The sequence below is a fragment of the Siphateles boraxobius genome, unplaced genomic scaffold (genome assembly GCF_051911475.1).
Source record: "Siphateles boraxobius isolate OS27281-9 unplaced genomic scaffold, OSU_SipBor_1 15, whole genome shotgun sequence".
Classification (NCBI taxonomy): domain Eukaryota; kingdom Metazoa; phylum Chordata; class Actinopteri; order Cypriniformes; family Leuciscidae; genus Siphateles; species Siphateles boraxobius.
In genome coordinates, this window is record NW_027508755.1 from 1 (window position 1) to 14,532 (window position 14,532).

The window sequence follows — 14,532 nt, forward strand, 5'->3', positions numbered from 1 at the left end:
AAAGACTACAAACCCAAAAGACGCGCATGTGACGTCATACCTTTTTTTCTCAATGAATGAAGCTAACTTTACTGAAGCTAACTTTACTGAAGCTAACTTTACTGAAGTTAACTTTACTGAAGTTAACTTTACTGAAGCTAACTTTACTGAAGCTAACTTTCCTGAAGCTAACTTTACTGAAGTTAACTTTACTGAAGCTAACTTTACTGAAGCTAACTTTACTGACGCTAACTTTACTGAAGCTAACTTTACTGACGCTAACTTTACTGAAGCTAACTTTACTGAAGCTAACTTTACTGACGCTAACTTTACTGAAGCTAACTTTAATGAAGCTAACTTTACTGAAGCTAACTTTACTGACGCTAACTTTACTGACGCTAACTTTACTGAAGCTAACTTTACTGACGCTAACTTTACTGACGCTAACTTTACTGAAGCTAACTTTACTGACGCTAACTTTACTGACGCTAACTTTACTGAAGCTAACTTTACTGAAGCTAACTTTACTGAAGCTAACTTTACTGAAGCTAACGTCTGTCATTTTTTCTATAGTCTAACGTTATAATCGTAACGTTACGCTGTCATGCCTGTGTGTTTTGTACCAGACTGCACACACACGAGCTTGGTGACGTACATAGTGCGAGACGAGAGATGTAGTTCATTGAGCGATTTTCACATAAAACTAAATGTTACTCTCCTGTTTTATGACAAACGGCGACTTTCTTGACCTTCATAATTATCTTTTAAATTGACAATCATACAGTGGCGGTTCTAGACCATTTCAACTGGGGGGCCAAGCTGGGGCCAGTTGTACTGTTACAGGGGCCAGTTACATTTAGACCTTATTGTTGTCATATCATTTTCTGCACTGCACTGCAGGCATTAACAGGCAAAATACCATGTTTATAATCATTCAACAATGTATTTGCATTTCCATTATATTTTTACATGTGCATTACATATTCAGTATTAGTCACAGTAACTGTAATTGACATGATGTCCTTCTTTCTCTTCATTTTGGTGAGAACTATAGAGCAAAAGCAATGGGGACCAAGAAGCTTATTAATTCATTTACTGAAATTAACTGACTTGCTAGGTAACTGTGTCTAACCGTTTACAGGGTTCCTGCACACTTTTTAAAGTCGAATGTAAGGCTTTTTAAGACCTGAAGAAATCAAAATTAATACCGTACATTAGGGGTGTGCAATATTGACAAAAATACATCTCAATATTTTCAACGTTTTGTTGATGATAATTAGATAATATTTTACTGGTTGTGTTTGTATGCTGGTGCCATGGCTGGTTTAGGCCTATTGTTGACAGCTGACTCACAAACATATTCATATTTTTCATATTCTATGCAGTGGTCAGTTCACAGCAGTGACAGAAATTAATTTTTTAATTTATGTGCAATATTTGCCACCTTAAATTGATTTCCAGGGGCATTTTCACCAACATATGGACATTCTTTCTAAACTTATTTAGAGTTATGAATCATCTTTTATGTCAAATACTAACATTCAAATTATACAGTAATTATACTTATTTACACAATAATACTTAATTATACAATAATTATACAGAACCACTGTTACCAGTCGAATTAAATTGTGAAAAAAGTAAAAAGTGCAGAGGTGACACAGAAGCAGCATTAATATATTTACACTCCATTTACAATTGCATAAATAAAGCTATGAGATTTTTTTTTTTAATCAATATTTAAATATGAAATGATTTCTAATTTTAACGTTTTAATTAAAGGGTACTTTAAAGGTGCATAGCGCCGGCCTCTGAGTTTATGCAGAGTTATGCTGGCAACCAGAGGTGTGTTTTCTTTGTCTTACGTGGAGTTTGCTTTGGGGTTTGGAATGGACTACAAGCCGGTCTCTTTGAATCCATCTTCTACTTTTGTCGCTCGAGTTGTCTTCGCTGATACGGAGAACGGGGCGAATACACAAACCTGCCAGGCATAGCCAGGGGAGCATGAATGCGCATGACGTCACGCCCAGTCTCAAATTCCGTCCCGAATCCCTCTTATTTATTTTACTGTACAGGATTATAGAGGCAATCGCAGTGATCAGAGAAGGGCTCATTCAGCCCATCAGGCAATTGTTTATGCATGTATGGGTTAGAAAAACTGTTTTTTTTTTTACATGAAATGTTGCGCAATGCACCTTTAAATATGAAACTAAAACCGCCAGTAGGCGGCGGTAAGTCACTGTCTTAAGTGAGTTGAGGGATTCATTCATTCATTCAACTGATTCGTTCAAACGGCTGATTCATTCGGGAAAGAAGCAAATGATTCGTTCAAAACGCGGATTTCAGTCAAGAAATCATCGCTGTCTGTTGCATTGAGACTCTGCTACGGTTACATTTTGAAATTCTAGTCGGCGAAATAAAGGGAAAACAAACAATATTGACAATATTGTGTCTAAAAAATAACTCCCAATGTTAACTTATTGTTAATTTAACTGTTGTATAACAATATCACAGTTGCAATTTTGCACGGGAAAAAGGCACACTTGCTGATGTGATATTCTAATATAAGAACATAATATGATATAAATATAAGACAAAAACTAATTTGGGGACATATGAACCGCACACAGCAGTGAAAGGACGAGAGACAAATGCGATGTCAGCTCACAGTGCCTCGTACATCGTTAAAACAATGATTACAATATCATAATAGACAATACACATCGCACACCCCATACGCACATAAAGAATGAACTTACAACTGAACTGACATTTACATTTACCAACTTTCTTCTTCTCTCCTCTCGCTGCAGGAGACAGACGTTATTCTGCCGCGATTCCCGTGAATGTGAAGCGAATTGTCACGTGAACAAGCAAATCCACATAGATAGAATAATAAAACATAATAAGCTAATTAGATAGACATATTTAAATGCTTTCCAAATTAAAACTAAGTCAAAGTGTCATCTAAAATTTAAGACCTTTCATAGGTAAAAATAAGACTTTATAAGACTTTTTATGACCTTATATTTAAAAAATCAAATTTAAGATTATCTGCGGGAACCCTGTTTAACGTTACAACTCGTTTACTGAGTGTGCTTTAAGTAAAAACACTCAGCACATGACTGATCCTATATTTTATGCTTTTTCAAACTGCCACAAACTAACAAACGGCCAGGTTAAGATTAGCTGATCTAACGTTACACTTCTGTAATGCATTTAATACAAATACAACATATTAACAACTTTACTCACCTCTATATATCCTTCTTTGCTTGAACTATAATATTCGCACAGAATTTCCCCTTTGGGCTTGAACTATAATATTCGCACAAAACTTCCACCAACTTCTGAATAGAAAAAAACTGCAGATGATGTGCTACGATACTGTTGTGTTCTGCTTTAAGCAGTCCCTCTAGAAGAACATGTGTGTGTTACATTTGTGTTCGCGTTGCCACTGTCAAATAACGGATGTAAAAAACAACGATAGCAAAAAACAGTTTTATACAAATTATTTCACACTCCACATTTAGGGGGGCCACAAGGGGGACCAAGCTTGTTGTCACAGGGGCACGGGCCCCCTGCCACTGCAAACATCATATGTGTAATTCAGGGCACAGTTCAGACGGAATAAAAAGAAGATAAGATTGTATCTCGCCATTGACTACCATACATATTACCAAAAAATTACCAACATTTTTTTTAACCTAAAACCGAGTAAACACATTGCATTAAACCAAATACACAAAATAATGTTATTTTTAGCCCTTGTTACCTTTCTGTAGTTGATCGTGTGCTGAAGAAAATGTAGAATAAAGACAAGAGAAAACAGCATTAAATATATAGCTTACACACATATATTTCCTACAAAAGTGTTTGGGACAAATACATTTTCCTCAGTTCTTATAATGAAGATAAAAGCCAATATCTGTCTTAAATTATGCGGTTTGGGCCGAACTGCGAGCTCGAAGCCCTCCCCCACGCCAAATATGCATTAAACTTACTCCCTCTAATTGTATCGAAGTGTGAACTAGTGAAACCCTATTCGCACGGGATTACCGTAAAACTTCAAATAATAGCCGAGTCCCAAATAGACGCCTGTCTCTTTTACACGCCTGGTGTGGCGACAGGTTTGGATAAATAAAGGCCGGTCTCAAATAAAGTTTTAGTTTCGGGTTGTATTTATGTCACATCATTTCGTTTTTTTTTTTATCTGCCAATAATCTAAAGGGGGTCGCACACCAGTAGAGAAGCGCAGCACCGCGTCTATGACAACTCGAGGTATTATGATATTCTCAATTCATTCAGTTAACGGACGCTCTGAGGTAAAGTGTTCAGACTGCAGACTTAGCAACGGTTGTATTTAATTGTACAGTACAATCATAACATCGTACAGACATTATCTTAATTCCATAATGTCCTTAAACATAACAATATTGCTGGCCAAAAAGTGCGCGTCCGGTGTGCGATACCTCGAGTTGTCCTCGACGCAGCGCAGCTCTGCGCTTCTCGTCCGGTGTGCGAACCCCTTTAGACATACGGTTATATAGTAGGCTAATTCTTACATTAACTGATTTGTTAAACACATTCGAGTTATAAATAAAACGTAATATAATGTGGTAACCTACTGTCATGCTATGCTATGCTATGCTACTATCAGCCTATGCTATTTGGATCGTTATCTCTAGACCTACACTCAATGAACAACATCTCAACACTAAATTAAAGGCCTGTCTCATATAGACTGTCTCAAATACAAGCCGGTGCAGTTCGGCGATTTGGGAAAATAAAAGCCCGGGCTATTATTTGAAGTTTTACGGTAGTATCATCTGGGGACCTCGTGTAAATTAGAAATAAACCCTCACATCTGAATTTTGTGTGGCGCATTCACACGGGATAAGCGAAGCCTGTGATTTTACTCGAATTTACTGACTTATCTCCCGGATATGATGTCAATAGGCTATTGCTTGTAAATGTTTTGTTATTATAGGTCTAGCTGTATGATATATCATAAACAGAAGAATGAGCCTTACCGCATGCTGATATACATGTCATTCACTTCCATCTAACCATTCTTTTTGTTTTTGTTATTCTGATGGTTTTCAGCTTTCTCTTTCTGCAAATTGTATAGTTGTATGGTGTATAGAGATATGACCCAGCACCCAAAATACTATCAAAACACTCGAGCCTCCATTCTTCACGAAAGATGGATAAAAAAGCACACAGGAAACAAGAACCTTGAAAAAATTATATACAACCCCACCAAATCACAGAGATGGCGATTCGCACTGGATTAGACTGACTCCGCACTGGTGGAATTTTTACTTTACAAATTACAGACATGGCCGAATCGGGATGAAGATCACAGACAACCTCCGCAATTATTACAAATGACTAGAGGTCACCAGGTAATACTTATCCTGTGCAAATAGGGCTTTACATGCCTATATTACAGTCAACAAGACATACTTAACTTTTTGAGTTATCTTTTTTTCATGGACTCAGTTAAGTTGTATTTAGTATTTTAAACTTGACAAATTTAGTTATTTTAACTTATACATTTAGTTTAAATAATTTTATGAAAGTGATTTTTTTTAATTTTCGAATTTTCAAAGTTCATGTTCACCTAATTTGGCTTATTTTCTTAGTTCGAATAAATAAATATTTTATTTCAATTGTTCTTTTATTTAAATTGTAAATTATTTTAATTTTAAATGTTTGTCATGTTTCATTTGACAACGTTTTTCATTCCCATTTAAATTAATTTCTACAGCAAATAATAAGCGATCTTATGTCAGCCATTGAAACAAATAAACTACAAATCAAATTAATTAAATTTGATTAAATTTAATCTCCTTAAAAAGTAGCTTCACTTTAACTTTACTTCACTTATTACTAACCAGATTGACTTTAATTCTTTCCAGAACTATACAGAGCTGCCAACTTTTGAGTTTTTCTTGGAGTGAGAGTATGTGCAATGACTGGTAGGCTATTGGTAGATTATCGGTTCACGGGCCGCCAGGCGCTAGCTATCTGTCACTTCACATTTAAAAGCGCCAAAACGGTATTTATTGTTTGAATTTCGTAAAAAAATGGTCAGAATCTCAGGATCTGAGAGCTGTGAATTGGTTTCATATCAAAAGTAAACTGCTCTATCTTGTCTGTCACTCTTTGCTTCGCAATTTTTCTCAGCGTGAGAAAATGGATGTGTGGCGTGAGAGTGTGAAAAGGGTCAATTGCGTGAGTTGGCAGCTCTGACTATATAAGTATAAAAGTTAATTTATTACGATGATTTAAGTTTTGAGCTACTGTATCATTTAGACATACATCAAGAATCATAATCATATGAATCTCAACAATGGTGACAATCAACAAAAAGCGTCATGCTGCAGTGCATTCTGGGTGCACCAATCAAAACTCACCCATTGATCTCAGCAAGCATTGTGACATTAATTTTAGTAGCTTGTTTTGTGATGTTTGGATTATCTGAATATCTTGTTGATGGTCATTGCTTGTATGAAGAGTGTTGATGTCTAAGTGTGTCTAAATGCCCAGTTTAAATTTATTGCACAAGATGTTGTTTCAGATATTCTCGGTTTGTGTCAGTGTAAATGCATTAGTTATCGTTTTATCACAGCTGAACTTTATCTAAACAAGTTCAGTAGTGTCTCGACCTTACTAATACTGCATTAACTTTGAAACAGTGAATAAAACAGTAATTTAAATAATTGTACAACAAGCATTTGAATGTCATTAAAACAGACACCTTTGTCAATGCTCAAGTGTTCTCAGTTCAACACTATTGCAATTGGTGAAAACTAATTCATAAAAAGTCAAGGGTCAAGTGCTCAACTACTGCAAACAATAATCACCATAATGGTGACCTCAAATGAAACATTATCAGCATTACTGTAAAACCTTTCACTGTAAATTTGCAGTAATTTACTGGCAGCAGTTTCACCAGCAAAGTAAAGCAGTTTTTTACTGTAAGAAATTGACCCGTAAAATATTGTCAGCACTGTTGCACTGAATTAAAACACAATTTAACTCATTTTATTTGCAGAAACTAGTTCATGTGCTAGTTATGTGAGCATGTTAACTTATCTTTTTTAAAGTAAAGTGAACCAAATTAAACAAAAACAAGAAACATCTATTTAACTCTAATCTCTTTCACATAACTGCTAACAACAGCATGATCTAATATAATTAGCAAACAGCTTTTCACTGCATCAGCAACTACACAGTTACTGGTTTTAAATAAAGCAACATGCAGAACATCATCAGTGTTTCATGATCTTCTCCTGAACTGAAGCACAGGCTCTACTCTTCATCACAATGACCCACAAAACTCAGACAACAGAAACCCTTTCAATCCCAACAGAAAATTAATGAGTTTATTAGAGAATTAAGTGCTGTTAACAAGCAGAATCAGTGAAGGAAAGAGAAACAACAAGAACAGAAAAAGAGAAGAGACAAACAGAAACACAAGAACTACTTCCAGCCGTTAAACATCATTAGACCGCTGACCCGAGCCGTGCACCCCTCGTCCCCCTCTGTCCCAGAGCCGGATGACAGCACGCGCTGTCCCCGGACCATGCCGCTCTCATCCTCCTCTGTCGCCAGACCCCTGGCAGAGCAGACCCCCGTGGAACATTCGTCCTTCCCTGGTCTCTGTCAGGATGCGGTCTTTGACTGTGCCCCCAGACCGGGTCGCTATACCGTCCACGTCCGGGCCAGTCATACCAACTCGCTGGCCCACCGATGGGAAGTCTGTGGTTCGCATGACCCTGCTGGCACAGTTCTTGGGAGCCTGGCTAGAGCTTCCCAAACTGTCCCGCTGGGTCGGACGAACGATCAGGCTCGGCTACGCGATTCAGTTCGCGCGGTCTCCTCCCCGCTTCAGGGGAGTCCGCTCCACTATGATCAGTGGCCACGCCCCTATCATGAGAGCGGAGGTTGCTACCCTGCTGGCGAAGGGTGCGATCGAGACTGTCCCTCCAGCCGAAATGGGGTCCGGCTTCTACAGCCCGTACTTCATTGTCCCGAAGAAATTGCTCACTGCCAAGCGCATTTTCGAATGTGTGCGGCCCCAGGATTGGTTTGCAGCGATCGACCTGAAGGACGCCTACTTTCATGTCTCCATTCTCCCTCGACACAGACCGTTCCTACGGTTTGCTTTCGAGGGGCAGGCATATCAGTACGCGGTTCTCCCATTCGGGTTAGCCCTGTCTCCTCGCGTCTTCAGGAAGGTCGTCGAGGCTGCCCTTGTTCCCCTACGGGAACACGGGGTTTGCATCCTGAATTATCTCGACGACTGGCTGATCCTAGCTCACTCTTGAGATCAGGTTTGCGAACACAGGGACCTAGTGCTCCGGCACCTAGCCCGTCTGGGCCTTCGGGTCAACTGGGAGAAGAGCAAACTTTGCCCCGTGCAGAGGATCTCTTTTCTCGGTATGGAAATCGACTCGGTCACCATGTCCGCGCAGCTTACGAGCGAGCGCTAAAGTCACTGCTGACTTGTCTGAGACAGTTCGAGGGCAAAAGTGCGGTTCCACTGAAACTTTTTCAGAGGCTCCTGGGGCATATGGCATCTGCAGCTGCGGCAACGCCGCTCGGATTGGTTCATATGAGACCGCTTCAGCTTTGGCTTCGCGACCGAGTCCCGAGGTGGGCATGGCAACACGGCACCTTCCGAGTACCAGTTACTCCGACCTGCCGTCAGTCCTTCACCCCGTGGTCGAACCTCAGTTTTCTACATGCTGGAGTGCCCCTGGAATGAGCTTCCCGGCATGTTGTTGTAACGACAGATGCCTCCACCATGGGCTGGGGCGCCATGTGCAATGGACGTGCTGCCGCAGGCTCCTGGACAGGACCCCTGCGCCTATGGCACATCAGTTGCCTCGAGCTCAGTTGCTGGCTGTACGTTTTGCTCTGCGCCGCTTCCGAGCCGTGCTCAAGGGTCAACACGTACTAGTCCGATCAGACAATACCGCCACTGTAGCTCTACATCAACCGTCAAGGTGGTCTGCGCTCCCGCCGTATGGCGCAACTCGCCCGCCACCTCCTCTTATGGAGTCAGAAGCATCTGAGGTCGCTTCGTGCCATTTATATCCCCGGAGCCCTGAACTGTGCAGCCGACGGGCTCTCACGGCTTCAGCTCCTCCAGGGAGAATGGCGACTTCATCCCCAGTCGGTTCAGCTCATTTGGGACCAGTTCGGGGACGCACAGATAGATCTGTTTGCCTCTGACGACTCGACCAATTGCGCCCAGTATTATTCCCTGACGAGGGCACGCTCGTCACGGATGCTCTGGCGCACAGCTGGCCTCGGGGCCGCAAATATTCGTTTCCCCCAGTGAGCCTTCTTGCGCAGCCCCCTGGCAAGGTCAGGGAGGGCGAGGAGCAGGTCATTCTGGTTGCGCCATACTGGCCCACCCGGACCTGGTTCTCCGAACTAGTACTCTTCGTGGCAGCACCTCCCTGGCCGATCCCTCTGCGGAAGGACCTCCTTTCTCAGGGACGCGGCACCTTTTGGCACCTCCACGTGTGACTCCTGGACGGGTCGAGGCAGGTTTGAGTACCCTACCACGGTGGTGGCTACCATCTCTTCCGCTAGAGCTTCGTCCCACGAGACATGTCTACGCTTTGAAGTGGAACCTCTTCGTCAACTGGTGCTCTTCTCACTGAGAAGACCCCTGGAGTTGTTCGATCGGTGTCGTGCTTTCCTTCCTACAAGATGGGTTGGAGCGAAGGCTGTCTCCCTCCACCCTAAAAGTCTATGTCGCACAGCACGACTTTGTTGAAGGTAAGTCCTTGGGAAGAAATGACCTGATCGTCAGGTTCCTGAGAGGAGCGAGGAGACTGAATCCTCCTCGCTCTCCTCTCGTTCCCTTTTGGGACCTCTCAGTGGTGTTAACTGCCCTGCAGAGTGCTCCCTTTGAGCCTCTGTAATCAGTAGAGCTTAAGTTCCTGTCAATGAAGACAGTGCTCCTGGTTGCACTGGCCTCCATCAAGAGGGTAGGGGACATGCACGCATTCTCAGTTGACGAAGCGTGCCTGGAATTCGGGCCAGCTTACTCTCACGTGATCCTGAGACCCCGGCCTGGATATGTGCCCAAGGTTCCTACCACTCCCTTCCGGGACCAGGTGGTGAACCTGCAAGCGCTGCCCCTGGAGGAGAAAGGTCCAGCCTTGGCACTGCTCTGTCCAGTACGCGCACTCCGTGCCTATGTAGACAGGACGCAGTGTTTCAGGACCTCAGACCAGCTCTTTGTCTGTTATGGTGGGAAGCTGAAGGGAAAGGCTCTCTCCAAGCAAAGGTTGTCTCACTGGATAGTGGACGCCATTGCTTTGGCATACTAGCAGCAAGGTCGACCGTGCCCCCTTGGTGTGACTGCCCACTCCACCCGGAGTGTGGCGTCCTCTTGGGCTCTAGCGCATGGTGCCTCGCTAACAGACATCTGCAGAGCTGCAGGCTGGGCGACACCTAACACATTCGCCAGATTCTATAGTCTCCGAGTGGAGCCAGTGTCCTCTCATGTACTCGCTTCAACCAGCTAGTACTGGACCCGCTCAGGTGTCTTCGCTTGCTGGCCATTCCAGTCCACGGACTGGATACGTGCAATATTCTCCTCAGGTGAGCTTCCCGAAAGCCCTGAGTTCCTCCAGCAGTCCTGACGTCGGTGCCACTGTCTATTGCCTGTGCGTCGGCTAGGTGCCTCCCATGTGCATGGTCCCTCCCCGGAGCGACCCCCTCATGTGTATTTCCATTGTAAGCCTCTCTGAGCATGTGTCTTTCCCTTGGCAAGCCACCCTGCCACCCCTGGGGTTGAAATATTCCACCTGCGGCTGGACACCCCAGTGTTCTCCATATGCATCCTTCGGGTCATATGTGTATTCTCTAGGTCCCCCCCTCTCGGTTGGCAATAATTGCATATTTCCCTAAACCATGGGATATGCTCCCCAGTATACCTTGGTATTCCTGTCCTAAATAGGATTCCTTCGTCCATGCCAGTCTCTCGACAGGGATCTCATATTTATGCAGGGCACTGGAAGACAGCCGAGAAGGTGGCGTGATTAGACTGGTAACCCCATTCGTCGTCATCCGACGTAACTCGGAGTGACAACGAAAGGGAACGTCTCGGTTAAGTATGTAACCCTCGTTCCCTGGGTAGGGAACGGAGACGATACGTCTGCCTGCCACTTTCCGCTGTACCGCGGGGATCGCCTGAGCTCAGTCTTGGCTCCTCAGCGAAGAAACATATCTGCATGTTGCCAGCGTCTTCCTTTTATACCCACGAGGTAGGGCGGAGATACGCTATGCAAATTCCGCAGACCCATGGCATTTCTTTGCCATTGGCTCGTTTTGTAATACTCGAAGTTGATAGGCTTTCTAAGCGAAACCCCACACTCGTCTCCGTTCCCTACTCAGAGAACGAGGGTTACATACGTAACCGAGACGTTTTTTGACCTAGGTAATTAGGTAATTAAATTACAGCTGTACTTTAATGACAGCTGATAGTTAGGAGGCGGCCCAGAAAAACAGGGTTGGTATAAAAAGCATGAGAGAGTTTTTTTCAGGGCCGCATCTCAGGTTTTTTTACGTGTTTCTGTTATTTTAAGATTTTTACGTGTTTCTGTTATTTTTGCTTTTGGAATTTTTATCTTTGTATTATTATGAATATTTTTAAATAAAATCGAAATCATGTTGTGGTGATTCGTACAACTTTTTAAACAAGACTTAAGTAATTTTTCTCTATCAATATTTCATGAATTTTGTAATGAAATATTAATACTAGCAAACGCCCCAAGGAAGCGACCCCAGGGTTGAACTGGTCAGAGGCCCCGCCGAGGACCCTGGATCGACATCTCACTTCTTTAATCTAAAGGTAAGAGCAATATCTGATTGCATTGGATTATGGAAATGTTGTAGAAGGATCTAGAGGTTACAGCGGGATAGAAATACAACAAAACAGAAAATGGTAAGACCATTACAGCTGTATAATCTATTCATGGTGCAATGCATGCTGGGAGTTTTGCACTATACTGGTACCCAGCATGCATTGCGACATGAAACTTTTGATTGTCACCATTGTTGAGATTCATGTGCTGATTGTTGATGTCTGTGTGTGTTTAAGTTATGCAGACGTTCATAAATAGAAATAAGTAAATAAAAGTAAACAATTATCCCCAGTCTGCCTTATTTGTTTACATAAAACATATAAAATAGCGAGAAAACAAGAACTTTACCTCTTCTTTTATGCGCGAACACAGCTATTAGTATTCCAGCAATCACATTGAGCACAACAAAAACTGAAATCAGGATAACTGACGTCCTCCAAGAAATAAACCTATTATCTGCAAAACAAATCAGTAAATAAGCACATTGTGTAAATCAAACATATTTTTACAGGTGTTTACATAATGTTCAGTTCTGAATTACACATACACATTTGTATCAATAATGTTGATACAAAACTCTATTATAAATGTAATGTTGCTATTGCTTTTAGCTTTACATATTAAGATGATAATCATTAATTGGTTTTACTGCATCAAAAATATCATGTGAATCTGACAAGTACAGTAACAGAAGTGTCAGTACTTACTTGTGGTGTTTATCAGTGTCTCCAGCATGTGATGTCTCAGTTTGACTCTGCAGTGAATATTGCCACTGTAATAAACAATGACGGCCTGTTTGACACTGAATCTGTCTGTGTTTCTGTGTGTCTCTGTAGTTTCTGAACTCAAACTGACTCCTTCACTGTCCAGCCACTCAAGATCAGGTTCAGGATACCAACCTTCAGATTCACACTGTAGATGAAGCCCTCCTGAACGATCAAACCCATCTACAGTGATCACTGGAGGACGTCCTACAGCTGCAGATCAACAAGAACATGATGTTGTTATTCTGGCTTTTTAAAGTTAGTTTCTTCTGTGAAAAGAGCATGTTAGTTTTCACTGGTTTCCTCACCTTCAACTCTGACATCAACAGTGGCGTCATCAGACCAGGATTTAGACTGAATAAAACACTTATAACGTCCTTCATCAGAGACTCGGACTGTTGAGAGTTTCAGTGATGTGTTTCCTCTCTGTAGTTCTTGATGGATCAGTTTTGTTCTTCCTCTGTAGGACTGAATCTGATCTGTGTTTCTGTCTTCATGATCATCATAGACATGCACTAGTGGTGAGTCTCTCAGATCAAGTCTAAACCACTCCACTCTCATGTCCACAACACTGATGTTGGGTTTGATAAAACAGGGGAGAATCACATCTTCACCAGCGGCAGCAAATACAGGATCTGCAGGTCCCACTACTTCAAACTGCTCTGTTACAAGAGAAAGAGAGGGATCTGAACTACACATCCTAAAGGATTTTACCCTAATGTTGTTCCAGACAAACAGGACTGTTCAAAAGTATTATTCACAATGATTAATAAATTACCTGATCTTGAATCTGTAATTCCACTAACAAGGAGGAGAGTCAAACAAATGAACTTCATCTCTAAGACAGATCCTAAAAAATAAAATATGAAAAAAGAGAAAACATTACAGAAAAGTTTGTCAGCATACATGCTTTATGCCTTAGAATAACTCTTACACTTAACCTTCTGTCCAAAAGCGAGATACAGATTTACAATCACTTTCTGTTCAAAGAAAACCGGTTAAACGGGTCAAGACAAAACAAGACACAAATACACAATGTGTTTCTACATCTAGTACAAATGAATACATATAAACACGTTGAAGGTTGTTGAATCAGGATTTCATTTTCAAAAGTGCAAATATATCTATAATTTTGATTAAAAAACTTTTAATTTATTTACAAGATTAAGTATTAAATGCATTAAACCTGTTGAACACAAACATGGTCCTCGAGTCACACTCGTTCCAGACTTCAGGTAAATGTGTTTCTGATTCTTCCATGACTTACCTTCAACTCAACATTCACTGTGTTCTCAAGACTGTCTTAATAAATTGTGTCCATATGAAAGTTTGTACGATCGTAAGGAGATTCTTCCTGGTTTATTTCCTCTTTCTCTTGTAACGCCTGAACAGACACAGTCCCTCCCATCATTCAGGCTGATAAACCTGCTGTAGTTTCTTCTGTCACTGACACTCCTCACTTTATTCTGATGTGAAATATAGCAGACATGTTACATGGAATTAAACAAAGTGTTTTAGACATTCATCAAAATGAATTGATTTAAAGTCATTAGTTTACGAATCGTCACAGAAGTTTAGTGTATTTATTGCATTGGTTGCCAGTCTTTCTTTCTCATCACTTTAAAAAAGAACTTAGAGGTGAACTCGAGTCATTTAATTCTCATTGAAAAAGTTTTGTTTAAATCATGTACTCCCACATTGACTCAAATCAGTGGAATAATTATTTATATTTTCAAAAAAATCATGACTGACTAGAACAGAGCATTTCTACAATGGTTGTTGCATGATGTCACTGACGATGATTCATGCCGTTAGGCGTAATTTACAACACAACATAAAAATTACTGTGCGTCTTTAATATCTCTGCTTATGCACAATAGTTTACAAAA

General features: G+C 41.4%; 1 protein-coding gene across 1 annotated transcript; it reads right to left on the reverse strand.

The window, feature by feature from the left end:
* Positions 1 to 3,754: 3,754 nt before the first annotated feature.
* On the reverse strand, positions 3,755 to 14,113 carry LOC143738594 (butyrophilin subfamily 1 member A1-like; the record flags this gene model as incomplete). Its single annotated transcript, XM_077230584.1, has 6 exons — positions 13,911 to 14,113; positions 13,422 to 13,493; positions 12,952 to 13,305; positions 12,587 to 12,856; positions 12,228 to 12,335; positions 3,755 to 3,775 (listed from the first exon to the last, which is right to left on the reverse strand). Coding segments are annotated over exons 2-6 (811 nt in total), but the record flags the coding sequence as incomplete, so codon positions are not given.
* Between the last annotated feature and the right edge of the window lie 419 nt (positions 14,114 to 14,532).